Here is a 27,778-nt window from a genome sequence, read left to right on the forward strand (position 1 = left end):
CGGTGTAGATATCAAATAATATTATATTTGTCCTGTTCAGCAATGATTAATAAATTAACCTATTTGATTGAGTGATGAGATATGTTCGGGCTTATTTAGATATCAGTCAGAAACATAAAGATTAGGATATTAACCCTAAGGTTCTTTCTTTTTATTTTAAAAACAAGGGAGAACGCTATAGTCGAGTACCTCGACTATCAGATACCCGTTACTCAGCTTAAGCGACCAAAGGGAAATGGAGATATGCAAGCAGCAAAGCGAGATTTAAATGCGCCACCTACCGGCGGAAGACAGATTTAAGCGTTGTGTGCGTTAGGGTAGGCGTGACAAATTCATTGTTCAATAGAATAAGTTAGCCGCGCACTTTGCTCTCTCTGAGCGCCGGCAGTGCTTTTCTCTTTGCCGCTAAGTTCGGCCGGCAACTATTTACATACACACACATACACGCGTAAAAACATTTCGCACTGTCTGGCTCTGACGTCATAGCTTTTTTTCTTGGGAGGTTTGTGGGCGTTAGAGTGGGCGTAGAAAAATTTTTTTTGGGTCAATCGATAGGTATGGACAAGACTAATACATTTCAGTTAAAATTTTCTATCTAACATCAAAACTGTAGGAGCCACAGTTTTGGGCGGTTTGTGGGCGTTAGAGTGGGCGTGGCACTCTACTGAAACAAACTTGCGCTGCGTAAGAAGCTCAGGAATCTGCTCGCCAAATCTCAATAGCCTAGCTCTCATAGTTTCCGAGATCTCAGCGTTCATCCGGACAGACGGACAGACGGACAGACGGACAGACGGACAGACGGACAGACGGACAGACGGACAGACGGACATGGCTAGATCGACTCGGCTAGTGATCCTGATCAAGAATATATATACTTTATGGGGTCGGAAACGCTTCCTTCTGCCTGTTACATACTTTCCGACGAATCTAGTATACCCTTTTACTCTACGAGTAACGGGTATAAATACGCTTCGGCTACTGAACAATACAAGATAAAAGATAAGTTCAATTTTAAAATGTTTCACAAATTAATACTTTTTTTATTATTTATAGGATAGTAAAGATTCTTTAAAGAATTATATTATAACTAACTCTATTATAGTTTTAATAATTCTCTTAATTTCATGTATTCCCTCAGGGCTCGCGACCATATTTTCCACTGTTGCTCAAACACAACTCGCTACCCAATGCTGAGCAACTAAGAAACAATTCGGCCTTGGTCTGCACGTTTTGTTACCATTCCATGTTGAATCAGTGGCGCAAGTAAGTCAATTGTCTTTCATATCAGATGTACAAATAGTCATTAATTTGTTTTCCTGACCTACAGGTATGAGGCGCAAAGTCCCAGCGTGAATCCAGCGGATCGTAAATACAACTGGCACGATTACAACTGTCACCTGTGCGGCATTACGACTTACCGGAAGAGAGTTCGGGCTCTGCCGGTCAACGAGTTTCCCTTTGTGAAGCACCAAAAGAGCGATGATGGACTGCTGTTGGAGAACGGAGAATACGCGGTCGTCTGTCTGGACTGCTACGAGAGCTTAAGGTGGAGAGGAATGCTCCCTGTCTAAAATAATCGCGATTTTTCATGACTTTTATGGTATCAGAGCAAAGACACCAAATCACTTAACTTCTTACTCCAGAAAAGTTGAGATGTATTCAGAAAATGTGTAAATTTGTAAGCTGTAGAATATTGATAGAATTCATTTACTGATTTATAATTTTCTCGTCTTCTACTCTCTGAGTACAAAATTATAGTTGTATGTAAGGAAAAGATTGCATTCTTTTTATGAAATTCTGCTCAAAAAGTGTTTTGCTAGTTACGTTTACATTTAAATCTTAAACGTTTACGTCTGTAATGTATAGATGTTAAATTGTTAGGTAATTTTATAGTCTTCTAGCTCAGCCTCTGAGTACAAAATAATAGATGTTTATAAAACAAGATTGTAATCTTTTTATTAAAATATTCCAAAATAATCTTCCCAGTTACATTTTGAGCTAAAATCCAAAACGATTACTTTTACAGTGTATAGAAGTTTAATTATATATTTTGCTAAGCTATAACATTTAAATTCTATACTCTGGAAACGACAAATTTTTTACGACTTTTCTAAGAAGTTAGGTGTTTTTGATATGTATTGACACTGATGTCTAATGTCTAATACAATCTTATTTTGTTTGATATTGTTAGTGTGATTATAATATAATTGAGGTTCATTCGTACCGTTTATGATTCATGTTAAAATCAGGAATAATCAGATCTGTTCCGATGAGTACTGGTTTGCATCACTGATAATAAGTTCAATGCTATTTGATGATTAGCACCATAAAAAAGTCGTGAAAAACGTCACATGTGTGCGCATGAAAGTGAAAACCATTAGCTGTTTTATTGTGGTTTATCTTACTAATTGATAATTTCTTTTTATTTATTTTCTAGACAACAAGCCTCGCAGCACGATCGCTTTGGGGTGCCCATTTCCAGGCGGGCCTACAACTGGGTGCCCCAACCGCCTCCGCCGGAGGACAGTCCCGAATCCGCAGTGGCCCGTTTGCCCTGTGGCGAACGCTCCGATCGTATTGTGAGTATTATATTGTATTTTTTAGTACCATGGCAATGAAATCTGACCCGTGTCCATGTGCCAATTTTCGTCCCCAGCACATCAACAATGCCATGAGGCCCGTGCCAGGGAAGAAGACCACATCGCCCAAGCAGTACGACAAGTCAAAAGAAGGTAAGTGACTCCTCTGGCGTCGGGGGAAGCCGATCTGATTTCTCCCCGACATCTGGTAACGCGAAACGCCAAGCCCGAGGTCCGGGGTTAGCGGGTTCAAGTGAAACCCAATTCGCGTCAATAAATTTCAATTGGTTTCACTTAACTTTGAGTGTTCGGCGTTGGCCGCTTGGCTCGGACAGTTCAATAATAGCCTTAGTTCGGCTCGTTTAGCCCCCCAAAGAGGAACATTGGTCACTGGCTTGGGGGCAGAGAACCATTTGGAGATTATTTTGCATTTTTACTCGACAAAAGTTAAGCATTTGTGGGGAATCTGTTTCCAGGCTCTGTGTACTTGCTATTTAAACGGATTTCACAGAGCTCTTCATATGCAAACTGGGGTTAATGCGGTGTAGTGGCAAGATTTGAAATTCTTCTTCTATATGAACTTGGTCAAACTATTTTGTGTGGATATAAAACCAAAGCAAGTGCAATTCGATTTAATTTTAATTGAAATTTTTGTAGAAATTTTACTGTTAGGGCTTACAATATTAAAAACATCAAGGTATTTAGTTAACCCATAATTTTTGTAATCTGTTGTTTTATACATTTTCATTATTTTCGTAAGAGAGTGAGTGAGATACATCTCCTATTTCAGTTCATTTCTAGATACCAAATTGTGATATAATTTAATGACATTTCATGATCAATTAAAGCCTTAACATTTAAAAGAAAACAAATATGTCGAGTACATATGCCACGTACATATTTGTTTTTCCCCAAATTCAATTTTGTTCCTGTATATATCATGCTTTGCCCCTGGCACTCAAGTGTCCTTAATCCCAGATGAATTCCCAGTACATACTCGGAAAAATCTCGGCAAAAGCTTCTCTAATTGCATTTCCCCAATACGAATGGAGAGCAAAAACTTCAACCTGAATAAGAAATCAACTGATTAAATGCCGAATAACAAGCTGAGACCACAAGGAGGTTTCCCATGTACACTAGCTGTTGTAATAAATATTGATTTTTTATGAATTGCATTGGGGGGGCTGGGGGTTGTGGCTGTGAGTGCTTTCGCCCTCTTTTCTCGTTTATTTATGCAGCAGCAATGGCGTCGGTAAACTTCTTCAATAAAATGCCAAAAAGGAAACATCATAAAAATAAATAAACAGAGAAACCACAAGCACACAGACTGAAGCCTTGTATTTGTGTGTGGTAGTGTGTATAACTTGGCACACGAATTTTTATGCAGCCCACCCACCCGGGCAACCCATCGAACGAACCACCACCCACAGAAAACCACCTACAAATGCCACTTCCGACAACAGCAATCCCCAAACGAAAAAGAAGAACGAGAACGAGGACGAACGACCGACCGAGCAAGCACAAATAATAAAAGCAACAGCATAAAGTATTTCGAATTGAATTACTCCGTGTTATCCTGTCAACCATACGAAAACACTCAAGACCATTCAACATGCCACACGCTTCCTGTCCCATGTACACCCACTGTAGCCAGTTTCCCTGGGGATCCTGGGTATCCAACATTCTGCCATCCTACCATCCACTACCACCCACCGTTTAAGGAGTTGGCATCGATTTGCAAAAAGTATATTACCACCCGGAAAAGGAGGGGGGGGGGACATAACCCCCTTCCCAACCCACCACCCCCTGCCAATAAAATGAAGTTATGCTCTCTGTGGGGGGGAGGTTGGGTGGTCGAGGAGTTGAATAAGTAAACATAAAACCACTGAATTTACGCTTATTGCACCCGCAAACATTTTGTTTAACACAACAACAGGCGGCGTCGTCATTGTGACTCTCCCTATCTCTCTCTCCCCTATGGCTGTCTCTCTCTCTCTGCGCAGTGGGGTTGTGTGTGTGTGTGGGTGTCATTTCCGGCCTCAATTTCAAAAGAAGCTCAAATTTCCACACAATTTTCCGGCTTCGCTCTTTGGCACTTTGGCTCGTCTCGTTTCGTTTCGTTTCGCTCGCTCTCGGAATGGTTTTTTGCACCACCAAGTTGGGTTTTCCACCCAACCAGCCCCCCCACTCCCAATGCTTTTCCCCCTTTTTGACTGACAGCCGTTTCCTCGTTGCCACTTGTTCAGTCAGTCACTCAGCAAGGACCCAACCTCCCCAACCCCATCCCCCTTTTAACCACAATTCTGTTTTTGCCGCCTTTGGTTGTGCTTTTTACTTTGGCCACATCTTGTTGTGGCCCAAGTTGCCACCTTTGCCACAGAAATATTTCAAGCACTCGCCACCCCTGCTGCCACAACCACCCCCTGCCACCGCCGCCCCTGCTTCGTTTCCGTTTTGCGTAGAATAACAGTTACATTATCCTTTTTATTGCCACACTTTCCAGACACGAATGGCAGGACGAGACTGAAAGAAAAGTGTGAACGAGACGGCGAGCATGGGCAGGGGTGTAGATTGTGAGAGGGGGTGCTGGGTTGGGGGTTGGGGGTTGAAAACCAGGCCCAGACACAGACATATTTGGCTTGTGGCAAGCTACGACCTAAACCACGACCCCTTCGTCTTCGCCTTTTCAGTTTATTGTGCTCCAAGCTCCCCTTTCACAACCCCCCCCCCCAAAACTTTCAGGAAATTGTGGGCAAAAAAATGTGCACTGCATTTATTTTTGCTAGAGAGCTCCACTGACTCGACTCGAGTCGCAGTAAATTGTGGTAAACACGAAGCCAAGTGTTTGGAGAGTGTTTACTCGGTTGTGGCCCACCGTGGCTGCACAGTGGGTCGCATCGTCATTTGCATAATTGGCAAACATGATTGCAGACACAGAGGACTTTCGTCCTAGAGGATGGGTAGTGTCGTGTGTATGATGTATATTCAAGGGGAATTATGCAAAGTAAAATTGACTTCTAGCTGGAGATTATGGTGATTTTCTTAACCCGTGAATATTCAATAAACGGTGGGTGTAACTTCTTTCAAGATTTCTGGTTAATTTGGCAATGCTTTGAATTCGGAAATCAAAATTCTATAGGATCCTTTGATTTTAAATACGTTTTAAGCCGTTTCTAATTCTATAATTTCAAATTGTTGTTCAACTCAAATAATTTTTGTTGTGTTTACCATCTTTACATTAAAAGTTTTACCATCTCTTGAAAATTTAAAAAATTTACCAGGACTGCTATAAATTTTTGAGTGCCATTTAAGACAACCTCTCCCTTAAATGTAACAAATTCCTCCAATTGCTGTGCATGTTAAACCAGTTTATTGTGTTGCCCATTTCGTCAGGACATTTTCCATTCCCAGCAACACGCTTTACATCTTAGTTGGTATCGCAGTCTTACAACTTCATCCCTTTGTAATCATCATCATCTGTTAGCAGCAGCAGCTGATTTATCCCACACTCCCCCGGCCGTAAGATATGCATACGGTGGTGCTCGTGGCTGTCAGCACATAACCTCAACTCACTTAAAGGGGGATTCCCCATGCCCAACGCCCTCGCCCTTTTGCCATTCCTTCTCCATTTATGTGCACACATAAAGCGCTGATGTGGCATGAAAAAACATATAAATTCTGCCAATCGATGAAGATAAAATACATTTTGTAATACGTTAGCCCGCCACCCTCCGTCGCCCCCTCCCCTCTCTATCAGGGGATTGGGCGGACGTCTGAGGTCAACCGTTTGAGTGTGGGCGCCTTTTGGGAGTCAACGAAGTGTGCAACGTCAACTTGCGCACACACACAGGCGCACAAAAAGGCATTCCATGTGGGTGTAAGTGAAATTTCAAGTGGCGCTACCAAGGCAAACTTCAGCATTGACTCTTAGTGCGCCACCCTCCACATATGCTTCGGTACAGGGGAACCTCTATAAAGGCAACCCTACTGAAAACGTACCTATTAGGGTTATTAACTAGAGCTAAAAACTCATACAAGCCTATAGCTACAAGAAAAGTTTCATTTGGCAGGCTTGGTTAACATTTCTGTATAATAATATTTAGTATTATTGATTATTTCTTTATATTATAGATAATGATTAACTAAATCATTCATACGTCAGGTATATGTGATAAGGGGCTTACCATATATTACGTAATCACAAAGGGAGTGGAGGGTGTCAGCTAAATGATTACGCCTGCGAAACAAATCAAATTCTTTACTTAATAAAATTATTAAAAGTGGGGAAAGGGATCAAAAACTATGATAAGATATATATATAAATATATGGACAGACCTTAGGTAAACTTTATCTGGCTTGAGGAAACTTATTGAGATTTTTTTTAGCGATGTATTTTGAACTGTTTAATATATTCAAAGTCAAATCTGGTTTTATAATAAAGAACTTATATATAAGTATAAAAATATATTATTTTATAAAACTTCAGGTAAAAATATCTTGACTTTCTTGAATAAGGAAAACTATGTTTTCTGGGATTTTTGGTACAGAACATATATATGTATGCATGTTAATGGAAGTTCCAATTGTAGAGTTTGAGTTGTGCGAGTTCGGGTTAGAGAAGTTATCCTGTACTTATATGTGCGGCCGAGAGCATGGAAACCCTTTAAAAGCTTGTTGTTGCCAGACACATAAACGTTTAGCCCATAAACCCTTGATGTATGGAACGTAAACACCACACTTGCAAGTGCCACTCATTCGGAGGTTTCTGGGGATCGGAGTACCAGGGTCTGGGGGGTACGAGGTATCGTGGGGCTTGCGGCCCTGGTGTCAGTGGTTAGTGGCGGTGGTTGCTTGCCAGCTAACTGCTAACTGAAATCCAATGTGTGTCCGGATACGAGGGTTTGCGTTTGGGTTTGGGTTTCGGGTTCTCGGTCCTGAATTCTGGGTCCGGCAACCGCAATGTCAATAAATATGTTACGCCTGACTCGTCCTTTTTTCCTTTCCTTTCTGTTCCTTTCCAAGGGGGCTGTTGTTGGTTAGCAATTTGGTTAAACATATTTATTTGAGGGTAGTGGCCGGTAGTTCATTCCGTTCGGCACTCAACGTGTTTTGCTTTTGTTCGATTTCGTTCGGAACATCGAGTTAGCCGTAACAATTTCTGTATATTCCCATTCAATTTGTAGGCATCGATTTATTTCCGACAATTTGCAGAAGCAGTTGTGTAAAAATATTTTCATTTTCGTCTATCGCATAAAAATGAATTGCATTTATTGGCAAAGAGAGTTTTTCCATATTCAAATTGCATCTTGTGCTGCCGTATAAATTGTGAAAGATTTCTATTAGCCAGGCTTATGAGATCTTGGTTGGCTGGTCAAAAAGTTGTTGTTGCCCCAAAATAATCTTATTGTTGCAGCTAATTCCTATACTAAAACTTTTGGGATTCTCAACCAAACTCTACGTTACTTTCTTGTTGCAAAAATTGCAGTACCAAATTTAATTAAAAACTTGACAACAACTAAGGACTCGCATACACAGACTGACTTGGAGTTTTATCAACCCCCAGAGTGCAACTGGGGGAGAAGAATGGAGAAAGGAGAAAGGAGGTGAAAGCACCAAGACACGAAGTGCGCGATTTTCACGTTTTCCCTTTTTTGTTGCTCTTGTTGTTGCTCCTGTCGCCGCCATATTTACTTTGTATTTGTTTACGTTTTTATTGTGTGCTTTAGCGCACGAATTTAAATATTTGCCAGTTGCTCCTTGCCGGGAAACAGTAACAGAAACAGAGGTACAACAACATTTGTGTAGCACAAGTTTCGCTTATGGTTGTGCACAGGAAAAAATATTGTGTCTCAAGATATGTATCTTAAAGATACTTTATGATTATAAATAGCATGCTTTTCCCTAACAGTTTCCTTTTAAATTCCTTATAAAGGTGTCTAAAAGTATGCAGTAATACGTATTTTTTTAAAAAAATAGTGTTGCCTACTTTTAAGAAGATTTTTAAGTGATTTCAAAACTCGAATGGTATTTAGATACCTTTATTACTTACATTGGTTTGGTATTTTTTTAAAACATACTAAATTTTCCCTGTGTACCATTGTTGCTTCTCTTATTGCACTTTTCACTTGCCTCTCCTCTCCCACTCTCACTCTTCGCTGTCTGTTTGTGTGTGTGTGCTAGCGCCAAAGTGATTTACTGTTATAAATATTTGCTTGTGAGCTTTTTAAGTACTCTTTCTCTTCGTTTCCTTTGGCGTACTTTGGTTTTTTTTTTGTCGGTTTCGGTCTTGTATTCCTCCTTGCTGGTTGTTTTGTACTTTCTTTTTTCGCCACGTTTGCTTTGGCATTCATTCCCAGTTTATTCAGTTCTTCGTCAGCGCCTAGTAACTGTTTGCTTTATGAGCTCAGACCAGCTTTCGCCGTCCCTCGCCGCCCCACACCACCCCATTTTCGCCCCTTTCACTTTGTTTGCTTGTTTCTGTTGCATACTTTTCAGCGTAATTTTATTGAATCGTGTTTACCCTTATGTCGACTCGGGTTTTGTTTGTGTTTTCCTTTACTCATTTTTATTACCAGGCCCTTGTGCCCCGCATTTTTGTTGTTTTTTTTAGGTTATTTTGGTACACAGAAAAATATTTTAATGTTAAAAAGAAGTTCAAGAAATTGGAAGTAATTTAATAATTTTTCAATAGTAGCTTGAAGCCTTATAAGTCTTAAATGATTTGTTGTTTTAGCATCCCTATAGTATATTTTTTTAAATTTAACTTCTCAAGATCCCTTTTATAAAGATACAGCTGTGATCATGAGAATAGTAGTGCACTTATTCTTCAAATTAAAAGTTCCACTGTGGCTTTTTTGCATTTTTTTTTTGGTTAATTTTGACTGTGTTGATAATGATATAGCAAGTCTCGGATTCAATATTTGGTTTAATATCATATGATCGTAATTTTTACAAATTACATATGTCCAAATTCGTCTGCTCATTAAAATAGTAGTAAATTAAATCAGTAAAACTAAAAAAACTGAATTTATTTATGAATGATGAATACTACACTACTATTTTTATGAGCGCAACTGTATGTACAATAAATTTCTACCGAAACACGTACTATCATTTTCTTTAAGAACCAGGCAACACTGTATGCCCCGTTAGGCAATCACCACTGTGGTTGCACTGCTGATTCCTCACTCCTCCCCGGGGGAATCATTTTGCATTAACTGAGCAAATAAACCAACTTTGTTATACTTTCGTTCATTTCATTTCGTTTGCCTTGGCCGTAGGTGAAGAATGGGAGGGGGGAGGTGGGGTGTAGCGTGGAAAGGGGGTGGTGCAGTGGCAGAGGTGGGAGAATCTAAAGCTGCAGACCTTGTTTGCTGTTGAAATTCCTGCTTCTGCTTTGGTTTCTGTTTCTGGGTTTTTGTTCTGCTCGGATGGGTATTTACCCTGTTTCGCAGTTGTTTGCTTGTGTACTTCTCTCCCCACCCTCGCCACCTCACCCCGCTCTGTGTGTGTGTGTGAAATTGAATGCTCAATTGAGCACTTAATTAGCAAAAACAGTTTTTAATGACGACACGAAAGCTTTTATGCTTTGAATTCTCGGTACAATGGGGTCCAGTTGGCCTGCACTGAGAGAAACTCACTGGTAATGAACTTAAGGTTCATAGAAGAAATATTAAAAGACAGGGCTTAAAAATATTAAAGTTTTGCAAGATTTGATTTTAATTTAAAAAATGAAAACTATAGTGGTTTTAGAAAATATAATCTTTTATAATGACAATAGTCAAATGAAGTTGCTATACTTAAGAGAAATAAATTTTTAAATAATAATGATACCAGCAACTTTAAAAATGTTTTATGTGTCTTGCAGGGAAATATTTATATTTATGGTGGCTGGTTTTCTTGTTAATTTTCCCATTTTTAACATGCAAAGAACTGGGGGGAATCCCCGTTTATTTTTAAGCACGTGTCGGCTTCCTTTCTTCAGTCTCCCACTTCCTCATTTACTTCCACTTTTCTCCCCATTCGCTTACGCACACAAATGCCTGCATGCGTCCGGCATAATTGTCGATGTGATTAATGTGTTTTTAAGTGCATCATTTTGAGCATATTACGAGTTTATAGGGGTTAATTTCGCTCCCCTGAGCACTTTGCATGCCATTCAGGCCCCTTTGGCATTTTAATTGAATTGTTGCCATTGCTTTGCCCGCTCACGTTGTTTCCGATTGTTGTCGTTGCTCTTGTTGGTTGTTTCTGAATGGTATTTATTACCGGTTCCTTTACTTTTCTTTTGTGCTGCATTGCGCCGCCTCACAATTTTTTAATTAACGCTCATTTGCTTAAGCGGAAAAGTGTTAAAATTGTATTGCGGTGGGGGAGAATGCTGAGGAAAATATATATCTCTTATAAATATGATGCTGAAACTGATTAAGAAAATAGGGTAAGAGGTCATCAGGGTATTGATTCCTTTTTATATCTTCTTTACATTAAGTTGCGTTAAGTATCATGATCTAATATTGTTTAATAAACAGTTTTTTAGAGAATCAATTCTTAAAATATTAAAAAATATATTTTTGAAAATAAGATTACGTTATGAATTAATTCTAGAGAAATATGAACAATTTAAATTTATGACTCGATTAAGGTCTCTAGATTAAATTGCTTAACAACATTTTATTGCCGAGTGTAACAAAATCTGAAGAGATCTTCAAAGGTCTGAGAATATTGTAAGTTATGTATATTCTTTTGCGTATTATTTTCCAATCTTCGCTGCGAGTATTTCATCCCCCAATCCCAAGCCTCGAACTGCGTAAATCCGCTTCTCTTGATTCCCTTCCCAGTCCCCCAAAAATCGAAAGACAAACATCAAGTGGCATTGGGATACATCATAAAATACTTCAGTTAGCTGATGATGATGATAATGATGCGGATCTTGCTGCTGGGCATTCATGGGCCCTTCATGCATGAGTGGGCAACAACAACATTTGCAAATTCAATTGAATTGATACACGCACCACTTGTTAACCATTTCGGCCAGAACGAACCACCCAGCGACTAACCACCATCCACCCATCTACGAACGTAGCCCAGCCTGCCATCCTGTTATCCAACCGTCCATCCATCCAATCATCCTTCTAGCCATCTGCAACCCACCTAGTTGCCATGCCCCTCTGCGGTCGTCTTATTATTGGTTTTACATACACATCCGTTCCTCAAATATCATTAGAAGGATACGCATACGCCTTCCATGAATCCGGGATTGCAAGTCAGTCAACAATGTGGATGGGGGCGTTGGACGGATTGACAGGGGGTGTGCCGGGAGGAATTGGTGGCTTGGCACGCCCGGTTATTTGAACAATGGCTTAAGGGCCTATAAAATCACACAAGGGGTTATAAATCCATTTGCAAAACCAAAATCCAAAAATATCCCAAAGCCAAACAAGGAGCTTACCGCCTCCACGTTCTCCTCTGTCCACTGAATCTCCTCCCCCGGCAAAAAAGGCCTACTTTCATGGTTTGGTGACATCCACTTGGTTGTATCCCCATGCACTTACTCTTATATACACATGCATGTAGGTATGTAGGCATTTGCCCTGGGTTCAAACCCAAAAAAAGTCTATGTAAAATGGGCCCTGAGTTCGTGACTTGGATGATTGATCTGCAGAAAGAGAGAAATTGAAGGGAGGGTTGAATTAACGTAGGTTGGGTAACTCAATACCAAACTGCCCTGAAATGTATGCTACGATTTTTGGAAGGCTTTTTAGATGAGAGTTTTAGGTGAGAATGGTTTTGAAAAAAGTCAGAAGTCACCTTTAATTTAAAATGGCTTAGAATATAAAACATTTCGCTTAATGTTTTGTAATTTTATAAAAATGCATTTAGCGTGGACTTATAAGTGAAAACTAGTGTTTTTAAAGGAAACCAGTGAGTTTGTGTGAACAAAAAGATTATTAAATCCTTACCTGGTAATGTAATATTATAATTGAGAACAAAAATAGTTCCATAATGTATAGCTTATAGGTATTAGATATAAAACTGACTTCACTCGAAAGCTTTCACTCCAGAAAATTTGAGTTTATCCTGTACCTTATAGAACTGTATATGGATTATTTTTATTCTAAAGAAATATTTAAATGACAGTTTTTCTCCTCGCCTTCCAGATTCTGTCAATCAATGTGCACACTTTTATGAAAAATAATCGTTCATTGTCATACAGAATGTTGTTTTCCCCTTTTTGCCTGGGCTTTAAAAACTTTTCAGGTTGTCGGAAGTGGATGGAATGCCGTTGCCATGGGTGTGGTGCCATGGATGACACAAAAGTCGGCTGTGCTGGGGTATGGGAATCTGGAAGGTATATACCCCTGAATCGGCCCCTTTGACGACTTCCTCGCTTATCCAGACCCCGCACCTGAGCTATTTTTGCACTTTTCACATTTGCACCGAACGCTCAACCCCTTTCAACCCCGCTCTTACCCTTTATGCGCTGCGTTTTGATGGAGCGCGTAGTTTGGCCATAAAAGTTTCGCAGCTTGCCAACAGTAGCAGCGGCAGCAGATTTTTATTAGTTTTTCACGTTCTGCATTTTCCGCGCGCGCTTTTCACATGCCACTGGAATGCCGGAGCCAGCCGAAGCTCGGTTTATTGTTATGGCAACATCGTAAAAATTTATCATGCTCTCGTAGTTGGCAAAACGACAACACCCCGGCCACAGAAACAACAAAAATTCCAAGAGACACACAACAAAAAAATACAAAAAAAACAAATACAAAAACAATAAAACACAGCAACAATAACAACCACACCCAGGAACAACAAAAAAGACGAGTAAGAACAACACAAAGCAAAGTTATCGCATTTTTATGACAATTTGACGACGACTTTCATTGCAATTTTTAAGGTGGCAAACCATTTCCTTCGAGCGCACAAAAAATGGTTTATATCTATATCTTCATACATTTACGTACTAATAGTCTGGGAGTTGTGATTTGTGCAGCTTGGCAGCTGAAAGTTGTTCCTTTGCTCATGGGTACTGAATGTTTAATCATAACGAAAGATGGCGTTCCACAAAAAGGGACGAGATTTAAACCAGAATTGCTCAACAGCAGATGGAAGAAGTTTTTACAACTTTTTTAAAATACTTCAAACAATTTGATAAATGTGGCTGCCATTTTTACAAACAAAATATTGGACAGTCTTCCGTAGTGATGGAATAGTAAAATCTTTTTGAAGTCATAGAAAAATTCTGTTTTTTTTAGGATTTTTGGAAAAACAAATTTCTCTGGAAGGTGTCTAAAAGCCTAAAATAATTTATAATTATCTAGTTATTTCTATAACCCTTAGTAACCCTTTTTAATGAGTATTTAATGACAAAAACATTTTAGATCGGATATTAAATTTATACATTTGAATGACCATCCATGAATTATGTGCCAATTGTACTGCCTTTAGTAGAAAAACTTCAATTGGCTAAATCAAAAAGAAATTAAAAATGCCTTTTGAATGCCTTACGTGAATGCCTTTTCAATTTAAAATTGTTTTCTTATTTGGAATTCATCAAACAGTGCTATATCTTACGTTGTACAAAAATTGCTTCTAAAATAGTTTTGCCTTGAATTTCTTAGTTCGATTTTGTGTTGAACGACTACACGCTCTATTAGTTGCAAAATAACCCAAAGTTTGCTGGCATCTGAAAAATTAACACCAAAGCAATAGAGAGAGAGAGAGAGCTGAAAAGGGACAGGTGTATATAGAAAAATAGAGGGAAGGGGAAAGAATATTCGAAAATATTCTCACATTTGAACTTCGAGCAGGAAACACTAAAATGCAATGCAAAAAGCGACAGGAGCAACAAAAACAAGGTTACCAACCAAGTGGCGAAGTGCAGAGAGTGTTTACCCCCGATTCTCCCAATGAGAAACCCACTTCTCTCACACTCTCGCCAATTCTCCATTTGACCCCAAACTCTCGCTGTTTTTACCAAGCAGGCAGAACAAAGTTCTCTCGGTTTCTCTCCGGGATTGCCCGCTCGGCGAATTTCTCTCCGCTTCTCTCTGGGATCAGGACTCGCCACCCTGGCCACCTGTCTAATCGGTGTTTGTTAGTATATAAATCTAAAAGCTAATCCGCTTGTATTTCCGCTTGGGCGCTGTGAGGTTAGACCGGAAATTCCGCTCTACATGCAGAATGCAGCGCCAGAAACAGCAGGACTCGTGGGGGGAGGCGTACGACCACCCACAAGGACGAACGACGAGGAGAATCCGAGGACGATGTGGATGTCGAGGACGAGAACGAGAACGAGGATGAGGACGAGGAACAGGCTGCGTTCCGCCATTCTAGGAATATTGACGCTGGGTGTCGACGTCGGAAGTTGTGTTGTGCGCCGGTTGTTGTTGCTTGTTTAGGGATTTGTTGTGGCAGCCACCGTACACTTGCTCACCCTAAATGGCTCCGGCTCCTCTCCTGCAAACATTTTTTTGTACAGCCCAGGACGAGGTATCCCTGTGTGTGAGTGCACCAGCTCCCAAAGCTCTGACGCCTGTGTCAAGGTATCGATGGAAAGCCGAATTCAGGAAATGCTGATTTTTTTTCGCCTGCCTGCAGAGCACTGATAGAAATTAGCATATAAACAGTAAAAACGAAATTAATTAGCCTGCGTCAAAAATAATACAAGAAATTGAAGTTATTCCTTCCAAGGATATGGTCGAGATTCCGGTTCGAAACTTATTTATTTTGATAACCCTTACTGAAATTTTTTTCAAAGGTTTATTAAAATGTTATAATGTATTGGAAGCTAATTAAGTAATATGTATTCCCAATCTACCTGAAAATCGTTAACACATTCAGCCATCGAATGATTTACCACCACTTCATAGCTAGAACCACTTGGGAACTATAAAGTCGTAGAAGAAAGCAGCCAAGAAAAGCTTGATTCAGCAATCAAAAGATTTACCACCACTCCACTGCTAGAACCACTTGGGAATTGTAAAGTCGTAGAAGAAAGTAGCTAGGGAATGCCCGGAAAATTCTTTGTGCGTTGTTGGTTTTTGTTTTGCAAAATTTCTCTCAGTGCAACTATCTGTGTATCGCAGATTGCTTCGCTTGCATAGCTGCCGTTGCTGCTGCTGTTTGCTCTTGCTGTTGCTGTTGCACATTGCATGTTGCTGCTGTGGCACGGCACATATCCACATAGCTATTGGACTCGCTCTTCGGCCGTCTCACTCGCACACTCTCGCCGTCTCCCTCTGATTTTCTCTTAGCTGAAGGATACGAAGGCATCGTATCCTGGCCACACGATTCGTGTGTGTTTGGCTCGGTTGGAAGATGGCCTGCCAGTTGCTCCTTGAGCCCGGAACTGCAACCAAAAGGGGCCTGTTAGGGTGGTGCTAGGGTGGTTCTAGGGTGGTGCATCCATCCACCGAGAGCTGGAGACCCGACCGCTGAGAACAGAGAGCGAGAACTTGAAAAGTGAAAAACTTTTGACTGCGGGTGCTCTTCTAATGGGGAAAATTGGAATGGTGCAGTGTGGTGGTTGGTTGGGTGGTTTTCTAGTTGGTTATGTGGATGGGTGGTTCCGGGTGCGGTGGACTGTGGGTCAGGTGCGGAGCTTGTGCTGTCAGTTTAGCACAAAGCCATATCCGTTATGAGCGGGCGAAAAGAGCAACAAACTGAGCGCTCAGCCCGGATTTGCTCGTCGGTTCAAAAGGGCAAGTGGGGCAAAAAAGAGGAGGAGGAACACAACCACACACAGACACGCAAGCACACACACACACACACCCGGGGGGTTATCTAGAGTGGCAGATAGAGACAGGTAGAGAGGTCAGAGAGAGAGAGGGACTGCTTGTGACCAGTGGTCAAGTCCGTAGCGAGGGCTCGTAACTAATAACCAAGTAAATTGATACGTGACCCTGCATTTAAATGCCATTATTGCCTACGCCCCCAGACAACCTATCGAATCGACCCCCCCAACCCCCCAACCCCCCGGTCCACCCGGAGGTCAGTCAAGTGAGTGGAGGTCCTGCTCTTGGGCCTGCGCTTGACTTGCGACCACCTCGCAGCCTCACGGACCCGCAATTTCGCAGGAAGTGTGGGAAATCAAGCGAGAAAAGTGGGGTTCTGTGTGGGGAGGGGGAGGGGGTATATATCGGAAGGGGAAGGCGGAGCCGAAAGGAAAACTGGGGGGGGAGGGGGGGCGGACCGACTCTCTGCCAATTTGTGATTGGAATTTTTGATGAGCCCAACTGACGTATTGATTGACTGACTGTGCACACAGGACAGCACCACCGCAGTATCCTGCTGGCATGCAAAAATTCAGTTCTCCATCTCATCTCATGCCCCTAGACCCCCCACGCCCCCCCCTGACGTCTGTCAGCGGCAGAGGAAGTCGGCAAAAAGTTATCCGAATAGTACGGAAGTCGATGCAACTACAGTCGCAATTCTTTAGATAAAGTTACATATACAAAAATGCTAATATTTTAAATATTTGCACGATGCAAAGGTTTTTAAAAGTAAGTTGACCTATAATAGTGAAATATGGATAGACCAGTATTCAGAAATAAAAGAGATTAGAGTTATAGTCACATTTTAAGGATATGATCGAGTAGCTTTTGTCGGAAAGACTTTGGGTTCGTATGGCCCAGCTCATGACCAGGCTAACTTGACCCACTTGATCAGATCTATGCCTTATAACTCATGACTCCCTATTAGTGATCATAAGATTTAGACAATATACTTAGTATAATCAATAAATAAAGCTTTCAGGGATATGAAAAGAATTTATCTACTTGTATCTACCATTAAAAACGGAAATCGTCATAAAATAAAGTTAAGGAAAGGAAGATCTTTAATAGTTCTGAATCAAAGTCTGACTTACCGAAGTTCTACTGTGGAACAGGGAGTTGCAGTGACTAGCTTAACTTGCTTGCTGGCTTTTTTCCGGAGCAAGTGAGAGAAGTAATCGCTACATGTGTATGCTGTGCATCCAGCCACTTTTCACCGCCCGCCCATCCGCCCACCCGCTGACCTCAAGTGGAAGTTTGCCTGCAAGTCCTTTTCGTCCTTAGAACAACAATTGTGCAAGGCATGGCGACTTGGCGAGTTTTCCTCCACTGCTCCACTGCTTTTCCTCGACTTCTGCTGCCGCTTCCTTTCGGACAGCTTTTGTGCTTCTTGTGGATGTGTACGTGTGCCCAAGGAAATGGCTGCGGAAATGAGCACGGAAAATTGTACACACGACCGGAAACTTGGAAAAGTTTCGTTGTATTCTCAGACAGTTGCAAACGCAGCTCCCTTTTCCGCATCCCAGATTTCCCATTTGCCCCGCTTGGCTGCTGCGACTGCCCGCGGGTATGATTAAAGTTTTCCTTTTAATTTCTAACAATTGTGTTTCGGTTTAGATTTGGGTTCTCGCTTTCCATTCCCATCCTCTCTGTTCTGCAGTTCTCGTCTCGTTTGCCCTACGACCGACAGAAGTGAGCATATTGATTTCTTGGGAATACCATATAGAATTGGTGAACGGCAAGCTGTAATTGAGTGGGACATGGCAATTATTTTGGCATTCATTGCATTTCGAACTTTAAAATTCAGTTCGTTAGTTGGTATTGAATCCTTTGGATATCAGCTTTCCACTTTAGGATGAGCTTAATCCGGTTATTATACGCTATACAAGGTTCTTGCATGATAAATAACAAATAGTAAAACGATTTAAAATCAAGTCTTTAGAAAAGATACATCTTTTCAAATATGATTTATAAAAATGTGATTTGAATTGGGTACCATTTTGTCAGATGTCTTATGTAGGCTTTCTCTTTATTCCCTTTAACTACCCCTCGATTTTCAATTTTCCCTGGCGATTCACATTCCTCTTTTGGACAGCTTTCACGTCACCATTAGCAAGTGTCGTCCTGGAGTCACGAGGCATTTGTAATCTGCTTTCGGTGTCCAAGTAACAGATCCACCAATTGCCTCCGAAAACCGCTCACTCGTCAAGTCATCTGCGGTCGCATGTCGGAATGCCTGGCATTTGGCACTGGCAAAAAGGGTATTTAGACATTTGCCGTCTACTTAACAGCCACGTCCTTTCTCCTTTCTCCTTTCTCCCCTCCTCTCTCTTACCCTTTCCCCCTTGGCTCTGGCATTTGCCTTGAAGCTTTTCCAGTCCGCGAATTCCTCGCACTTCCGTCGGGTTTTCGTGCCATTTTGAAGTCCTGAAGTCCTCACTCTATATCCTTGTGGCTACCCATCTCTCTCGCACTCGGTTGCTCTGTCTCTTTTCTGCGGTGAGTCGTCTGTCTCTTTCGCTGTTTGCCTGTCTTCACAAACTTGTCGCTATGTGGTGTGAAAAATATTTAAGCGTGAAGTTTTAGCAGCGGTTTTCCCTCGAAGGCTCATTGTCGACGTTGTCCTCGGCCTGCTCTTTACCCCCTGTTGCCCATGTTGCCCGTATTTGCCCCGCTTGCACCGCTTCGTGCCCTTTTTCCCACTGACGAACATCGTGTTTCCGCATCATTTTTAACGCCACTTTTGTGTAAGCTTTGCGTTTATTCTACTCTGCTTTCGAGTTCTCTATATGTATCTGTGTGTGTGTGTGTGTTTGTATCTGTGTGCGATTTCGTGCTGGTGTTGGTGCATCCTCTGGTATCCGTGTCGGTATTTTTGTGGATTTGTTTTGTGTCTGAGGGTGTTTTTCTAAATGGCTTTTAAAATCTCATCGCCAGCGTTTTGTCCTCGACGATGGCAGAAGTGTCTCGGGGCTGCCCACAGGGATTGGCAAGAGGGGTTAGATTGAAGGTTTGGTGGGGGGTGGAGTGGAGTGGAGTTCAGGGAGTGCAAAGGGCTTCTGCGGTTCTCCCGTCCTTCAGATGGGGTGGTGGTCCCATGGAGGTGGGTGCTTTTGGTCGAGTTTCGTGTGGCTGGCAGTCTATTGTGTTATTGGTTTTGGCGATGACTTTGCTTTGCTTTGGCGTCTCTGATTGTTGCTTCCCTTTCCCTGTCCTCCGTTTCCTTTTCCCTGCATTACTTTTCGTCCTTTTGGAATGTGCTCGCCACTAGAGATTTGAACTGTAATTGGTTTTGAACAAGTTCCCATATTTTTTGGACAGTTTGTTGGAAGTTTGGTGGGTACAAAAATGTAAAAGTAAATGGGTGATTATTTCCCAACCAATAAATAGAGAAAATAATATAAACTGGTGGAATAGATTATATTTTGTTCTTCAGTTTGTCTAGATGTTTTACATTCATAACTTACTTGCTTTTTTTGAAAACATCCTTATTCTAACCAAATTGACTGATGCAAGGTCACACTGATTTTTTGATCTGCTATGGTCACACTCATTTAAACAATCTTAATAATCAAAATTGTATTAAATCCGTCTTTTCTTTGAGTCAAATGATATGGACAATCTTCTTTCACCTTGTTTGATACCTGACTAAGGCCACAATTCCCTCTGCTGCCCAGTGTAACCACTTAATTCACTGGGATCGAATGCATCCAATGCATCCCAATCATCGAACGTTTATCGTTCCTTCCATAGTACATCCCCTTCAACCTACCAAAAAACCCCCTCACCCAACCCGCAGAGAGCCGGCAATATCCTGGTCATACTCATCCGATTTGGCCTGCTTCACACTGAACAAGGCAATAATTTCTGCTCCTAAGCCCTATTAACCATTGCTAACCGAATGGTGCAAGCAGCCAACTGAAAAAGGGGGGGGGGGGGGAGGCGGGATGTGGCCGTAGGAAAATGGGAAAGTGGGAGTGTGGGGGGCGTGGCAGGATTGCGTTGACTGAGCGAGCAATTGAATAAGCGGCAGAGGCGCACAAAGAATTTGAGGACAGGCAAAGGGGGGAGATTGTGGCGGAACGGAGGGCAGTAAACAGGGCCCAAAGGCAGGACCCAGAAGCCCGGCCCATTCCATCCGATTTTCGCCGGTCCAATGATGTTGGCAATGGGCGACGGGCAACTGGCAACTGCCGGCAAAGGCCGTGCAAATCCGGAACGAACGAACATATTGACAAATTATCCTTTTTACACGCATCGCCTGCTGAGTTGGCCTCCTCGCCTCACTGCACCGCCCGCCAGCCGCCTGTCCGCCTATCCGACTGCCTGCCACACATAGACCTGTACAGCAGCGGTCAAATTAATAGCACTTCATTTTCGTTAAGAAATTACAGCATAGGTGACTTATTACAGGGTTGTCTGTCTGTCGGTGTATGCAATGGACATTCAGCCAACATTCTCGTTAACTTTTAATCGAGAAAGATCGGTCATATCGAGGTCATGAAACCTCACTTGAATAACATTCGACGATAAGATAATTATATTCCAGATATCCGGTTATAGAAAACAATTTGCAGACATTTATTCAGAACTTTGATTTTTGTTTTAAACTAGTTTTATTCAAATTCATCACAAGATTTTATTAAATTCTGGCTTAACTTGAAAGACCTAGGTTTGTATTGCTGTTTCAATTCTTGTTGTTCTATGAACTTTTAATAAAATTTAACTTTTATTTTTAGTTGTACATGATATTTCTATCCATATGCGAGGTTGTTCGGTTGCAGGAATGTAAAAGCCCTTAATTCTTAATCGTCAGTTTAGAAGGGGTTAGCTTGGATACCATCTGGCTGAAAATTTTGAGGTGTTGTGGAGTGTTGTTCCAGAAACAGCAGAAGTACGATCTAAGAAATGCAAAGCAACCATTAAGAGCGACCGAAACTTTGCGAATAGAACAATTAAAACATTTTTTAAATTAGAAAAGTAACTATGACTCATTTATGCTCTTATGAAAAAGATTTATTATTATATTTTATTATATTATATTTATATTTTATATTTATACATGTTTATTTCGCAATGAATATTTTTCCTTGTTACTATTCTGCTGACCTCCACTGTATATATATAAGGCATTGTTAAATGTGCCAATGTGCTCACACAGTTGTTCCGCTGTCGATGATGCCGCCTGCTGCGCTGCCGCCGTCTCAGCGACGTCGTTATCGTAATCGTTGCTCCGTGTGCAAGTGTGTGTGCACATAAACAGAGCCTGAAATAACAACAACAACAACAACAAGGAGCAAGGATAGGAGAACGAAGAAGCATCAGGAGCTGGCGGAAGAAGAAGAGGAATCAGGAGCAGCGGATGAGAATGAAGCTGCATACCAGCCAAATGCTCATCCGAGGATATCATGAAGGCTGCCTTTGTTCCGGCACTCAAACTCACACACATACACACACACACACACCCCTACATACAGACACATGTCCTTCAGCGTGTCAGTGAGAGTCCTTTTTTTATATACCCGAATCCTTGGCACCTCTTTTGTTGTTTGAGGTTAGGTAACACTTTTTCGAGTACAGGATCGCAGATCGAATCTTTTTCCACCCCTAGAGCTCAATTTATGCTCAATTTATTTGCAATCAATTTGGTTCCAGGGATTTCGGGGTGGCAACCCGCTTAAAATGATCTTGAAACCCGAAATTAGGTTTATGACAGGAATCGCCTAATTGAGCGTGACATATGTACTTGGTTAGGAATAAAGTAACAATATCATTTAGATTTTTTGTGTATTGGTTTTTTTTTACCAATATCAGTTAAAAAAGGATTCAAGTCCCAAATTACTGTTTTATAGTTATATTCTAGTTTTTGTTGGAAAACTGACCAAGATAATAGAACTATAATATCTTTTCGATTATTTGTATATTGCCTTTTTTTACCAATATCAGTTTAAAAAGGAATCTCGTCTTAAATTTCTATTTTATATTTGAATTTTTGGTTTTGTTGAAAAAATGACCAAGATAATAGAACTATTATATCATTTCGATTATTTATGTATTGTTTTTTTTACCAATATCAGTTTAAAAAGGAATCTCGTCTTAAAATTCTATTTTATATTTAAATTTTAGTTTTTGTTGAAAAAATGACCAAGATAATAGAACTATTATATCATTTCGAATATTTATGTATTTTTTTTTTCTACCAATATCAGTTTAAAAAGGAATCACGTCTTGAATTTCTGTGTTATATTTATATTTTAGTTTGAGTTTAAAAAGGGAGCAAAAGCAAAAAACTAAGAGTTTAAAAATAAGTGATCTTCTAGTTTGGATATTACTTTTTTCAGTATATATACCAATTTATTCCGAATCTAAACCCTAAAATCCTTTTTGATCAACCCCCTGAGCTTATTAACACACGCCCCAACAATCAAAATATAATCTTTTAGCTCGCTTAACCCATTCCTGCCACCACTCAGGACCCCACCTACCCGAAAGTTGCACCACCAATTAGATGTCCCACCGCTCTGTGGTTTTGCACTTTACTACCCACATTCGACTTTTATGCGGAGACGTGTTTGTTTGTGTTTTGCAATAATTAACTCAACTTAAGCTCTCATCGTTGCCGCCCCAAAAAGTAGGCAACAGTATTTTCTGCAGCAGCAGCATGACCACCCGTTGCCCACAAGCCACCCACAGCCCACCACCCACCGCCCACTTTTTTTCGCCCACTTGGAATAACTGGACTCTGGGATGCGGAATGCTTCTGTTGGCCAGCGGCTGCGCTGCTCTGCTGCAGTTCTGCCAAGGTGTTGAACACACGAACCGCAGGTTTTGTTTACAGCGCTCACTTGTTGTAGTAATTGTTCTTGTTGCTCTTGTTGTTGGTGTTGCTGCAACAAAGAGCTAACAACAACAACAGCAACTAGAGACCAACAGACCTCAACGATGTGTTACTGTTGTTGTTGTTGCGGTGGCCACCATTTTGCGTCTTCACAGGTTCTCTCTTCAGCATCAGCTTTCTCTTTCTCTCTCTCCGCCTCTCTCGCCCCCAAAAAGTTGCAGCAGGAACACACAATCAACGCATCCACCCCAAAAAAGTGCAGCAGAATGAGCGGGAGTGCGAGTGTGTGTGTGTGCATGGGTGAGTGTGGAGCAGTGGCAGTAGCAGTAGCAGTTCAGCAGTTCAGAGTGCACACGAATCGAAATTGCTCCACACAACAACAACTACATGTGCACTCGACGTACTTTCTACGGCTCTCTGCCTCGCCTCTCCCGCTCTACCGCACACTCTCTTGCTATCACTCTCTCCGCCACTCGCTCACTCACACGCCGACGCCGACCGTCGCCGTGCTCACTCACCATTTCTAAGCAGCGGGCGTACACTTGAAAAAAAAGCGCGCTTTTGAAGGAAAATAAAATTTTGGAACATCATTTTAAAAGTGCCTAAGGATAATCCCCAGAAACCTGTAAAGGAGTTAGAGATTGGGTACAGTCTTAAAAATATTAATACTTTTTTTTTAATGTTAACATCTCATGGTTGATATTTATCATCATCTTATTAATGTAGACTTAGAATTTTTAACAAACAAAAATGACGTGTCCACTAACTCAAAGAGATCAATAATGGATTTAATCTTAATACTTTCGACTCGAAAAACGAAATTTGGACAGCTTTCATCTCTAAACCAAAATCGTTTAATTTCAAGAACCTTTCTTCTTGAATAATTGAGAATAGAAATTCTCTAACTGAGAACGTTTGTAGAAGTTTTTAATAAAAGAAATGCAGTTAACATGCCACTCCTTCTTTGGTCCCTTTAGTTGTTTTTTTGTCAACCCCAGTAGAAACATAACAATGGATTAGAAAATCTGAATTTGTTTTCCGAAAATAAAAGATGTGAGCTTCTGAGTAAAGATTTGAGTACTGAAAACTTTAAAAAACCTATGATACTGAAACTTTAATGACTAATTGGCATTTTTATCATCTCACTCAGAAATTAAGATATCTTGAGATATCAAATAAAATAAAAGCATTTTCTCCGAGTGTACGCTCTCTCGCCCTCGCTCTCTCTTGCTCTCCCCAAGAGCGGGCGGAGAGTGCGAGGCGAGTGTGAGTGCGATGGTGTTGGAGTGTTCGACTATTTGAGTGTTTGAGTGTGCGGCGGACGTCTTACCCATTTCGGAGTCGAGCGGTCGTCCGCCGTTTAGTCCTTTCGCAAACGTCGCCAGTGGCGTGTCTTCGGCTTTTGGTTTTTCGGCCTGCTGGCCAGCTGCTCTCCCTCTTGGCCAATTCGCACATTTTTTGGATTGCGCGATTAGCGGTTGCCAATTAAGGCGCGTGGTGCTCGAGTCTCGTGAATGCGATTGTGATTGTGATTTCCAGTGCGTTAGTGAGTGAGTGGGTGTTTCGCTGTCTTGTAGTGAATGAGTGTTTGAGTGCGGAGGCGGCCGAGCGAATTGAATTACAATTACAATTACCGTTGCGATTACGATTACGATTGCAGTAATTATGGCCACCACTTGAGGCGTGAGAATTGTGTGGGCGCCCGCAGAATTTGGCTGTCTAAAATCCCTAGCCCATTTGCATTTCTTGGTGGCAGCAGTAGTGCACTGCAAGCGTTAACCCCACTGAACCCCGAATAAAACGAAAAGCGGCAAAGTTTCAAAGCCCCCCCTACCCAAAAAAAACCCCTCTCCACACACCACACTCGTCGAAAGGCAAAAGTTTTTGGCGTGGAATTTAAATTGGAAAAGTAAAATGAAAAGAAAAGCGCTCGAGTAAAAGTTAAACAAAGTGCAAAGTAAATATTAAATTAAGAAAGCGAAAAAAGAAATAACAAAAAAACGAAAACGAAACAGGCGACGGAGAAATTTTCGGTGCAGTGCAAGAAAAGAAAGGAAAAAGAAAATCCAGCCAGGAGCAGGAAGGAAGTGAAGTGGAGTGCAGCGAGCGGAAGAGAAAGGAGAACGCGTCGGCGGGTAGAGAAAACAACTTCCGCTTGCATCCTTCGTCTTGTGCCTCTTCTTCCTTGCGCTCCTTTCATTAATGCTTTTCTCGCGAAAATCTCAACCTTTTGCACGCAGGTCGAGGCATCGTTTATAAAGCAACCTCCCCACCCCCCAACCACCACCACCACCACCACCCCCAGCTCCCTGTTTTATTATTCCGTTTCCTTGGATTAACTCAATTTGTTGTCCCGCGACGCAGCAACAAAAAAGGAAAATAAAAAACAAAACTCAAAAAAAGGGGGACGAGAGGAAAAAACAGAAATCGAAGTAAAAGTGGGGGAGAAAACAAAGGGATCCGAACTCAGATCCTGGAGCCAGGATTACGCGAACGCATAGTGCAATCGAGTGCAACTACACACAGACACATATCCTTCACCCAGACACACACACACACTCCCCGGAAGAAAGAGAGCGTGTGTGCGAGAGAGACAGCCAGTGGCACCTTGCTCGGATTATAGCCCATAATAAATGATGGAATGGCTACCAAGAGGATTACCCAGCATCCATGCTCCGATACCGATTTGTGGTGAGTCCTTGGTAAAGTCCTTCCAAAAAGTAGCCGTCCCTTAAGGGTCTTGGATCGCTGAGGATCGTTTTGCAGTGGTTTAAGGAAAGGAATTCGTTATAAGTGTCCCATATCTAAAATATCATATAGTAGATCCATATCTTAAAGTCCTAAACAGCTCTTTGAAAATATTTAACCTCATCTGAAATCAGTTAACAGCTATCTAACCGAGTTGGCGTGTCTACAACCCATTGTAAATTTTAGGACACGCAGGTTCAAGGCTTAACAATTTAAAAATACCAGTATTATAGGTCAAAATAGTAAAATAAAACAAAATATGCTTGGAAAGATTAAAAATAAAGGTTGCAATATTTGCATGTTGTGGTCATACATGGTTGTCTGCAAACACCTTTTTCTATGGATTTTAATCTTTTGCTTTTATAATGCCTGGGAGTCCCACAATATTGTTCATAAAAACCCCGCGTTGCAATAAAGAACTCTCAACAGTTATCAACTAAAACTGTTGTCAAACACATAAATTGTTCTGCGCCTCTGCAGCTCTACAAAACCATCAAAAATTTCACCCCTCGACCCTAATCCCCCGCCACCTTGAACACCAATAAAAATTCAATTTCCGAGCTAAAAGTGCTCTGGCATTAATTGTCTCTTCTGTTCGTATAGTGCGTGTTTTCCAAAAATATCTCAACCTCCCCATCTACCGACCAATATAGAATACCATAAAAATAGTAAAATATGAAATGGTATGGGATATAGAGGTTGCCCAACCAATAAGTTCGCTTAATTTCCAACTATTTATTTTGACATCGAGGCTCTAGGCCGACAATTAAATGTCAACACGCACAACAATGTAGTCCCCAGAGTCTCCGAGAGACTGTAGAAGATCTTTTCGGGGGGATTACCGCTGGGGAGGAAATGGAAATGGGATCGCGTCACTTAGGACCGGGAAAAACAAACATCGGAATTGATTAATTTGTCGACACGCACAGCTGATGGTCGATGTTCTATGTTCGATGGTGGAAATGTCAGATCAAAGTTATTTGTTCTGGCTGCCACGGCAGCTGTTGCAGCACATCTAGAACCTCGAATCCTCTGTTTATTTTTCCAACGATCTTCGGTGTTATTTTAGCGCTGCCATGGAAAAATTATCACCTTGTAAATTGTCTTTCACGAACAACAAATCCCACACACCGAGAAATGAGAACTCTCAACACGTTTTCGATATGCGATGGCTTATGAGGTGTAAAGAAAATTGTTTTTGGTGGGTGGGGGGTGGAGTGAAAATCGAAATATTCATGGAATCGCTCTCGTATTCATTTGCATAAATATTCATTTAATTATGGACTCAGCCTTAACAGAGTCAATTAAACTTTAAATAAGCTGCATGCATTTGATTTTCCACAATTCTAACGCCTCTCGCCCACTCAAATACACCAACATTTTGTAATTCATTTGTCCGTCAGTGTAAATAAGCCGCATGAGAGAGATGCCAATGGCAAAACACAAAATTAATTTTGCAGTTATTTTTGTGTTATTTTTGTGGCAAATTGAATTAGAGGCAAACAAATAAACATTGTCAAACGCATTATTAATTCCCAAAAATAATACTGAATTGACTTGTTGGTTAAATGTCAATCGTTGAAATGAATTGCTGGCTGACTGGCTGGGATCTGGAATCTGGAATCCCTTATCGCCAGTGTCTGTGTTGTGTCTTGTTCGGGGCCAAAATCAATATTTGCTCAGCAACGGCAATAAACGCATTGAAAATCGCATTGGAATGATAATAATTTGTGTAAACATTGGCCGAAACATGTGTGTACCGTCGAAGGAAATGTAAAGTCCATAAAAATGGAAATAGCAAACAAACACTGGGCATTCTATTTTATTCTCCTGGCTCATT

The 27,778-nt window shown here is 41.2% G+C and overlaps 1 protein-coding gene and 1 long non-coding RNA gene across 7 annotated transcripts in view; one reads left to right on the forward strand and one right to left on the reverse strand.

Moving 5' to 3' along the window:
• Positions 1–27,778, forward strand: part of LOC119550996 (protein enabled homolog) — a 78,384-nt gene that overhangs the window by 33,031 nt on the left and 17,575 nt on the right. For 5 of the 6 annotated variants that reach the window (XM_037860043.1, XM_037860041.1, XM_037860042.1 and 2 more), the window contains 4 exons: positions 1,139–1,263; positions 1,328–1,546; positions 2,438–2,579; positions 2,657–2,732. In XM_037860043.1, coding sequence (XP_037715971.1) covers positions 1,139–1,263; positions 1,328–1,546; positions 2,438–2,579; positions 2,657–2,732 — 562 coding nt within the window. Of the gene's footprint in view, positions 1–1,138; positions 1,264–1,327; positions 1,547–2,437; positions 2,580–2,656; positions 2,733–24,567; positions 25,882–27,778 lie in introns of those variants that run through there. The other variant, XM_037860046.1, reaches the window with a different exon arrangement.
• Positions 11,314–12,673, reverse strand: LOC119551000. The gene is made up of 3 exons (XR_005219516.1): positions 12,540–12,673; positions 12,029–12,235; positions 11,314–11,947 (listed from the first exon to the last, which is right to left on the reverse strand). It is a non-coding gene; the product is annotated as an uncharacterized LOC119551000 (long non-coding RNA).

The sequence above is a fragment of the Drosophila subpulchrella genome, chromosome 2R (genome assembly GCF_014743375.2).
Source record: "Drosophila subpulchrella strain 33 F10 #4 breed RU33 chromosome 2R, RU_Dsub_v1.1 Primary Assembly, whole genome shotgun sequence".
Taxonomy (NCBI): domain Eukaryota; kingdom Metazoa; phylum Arthropoda; class Insecta; order Diptera; family Drosophilidae; genus Drosophila; species Drosophila subpulchrella.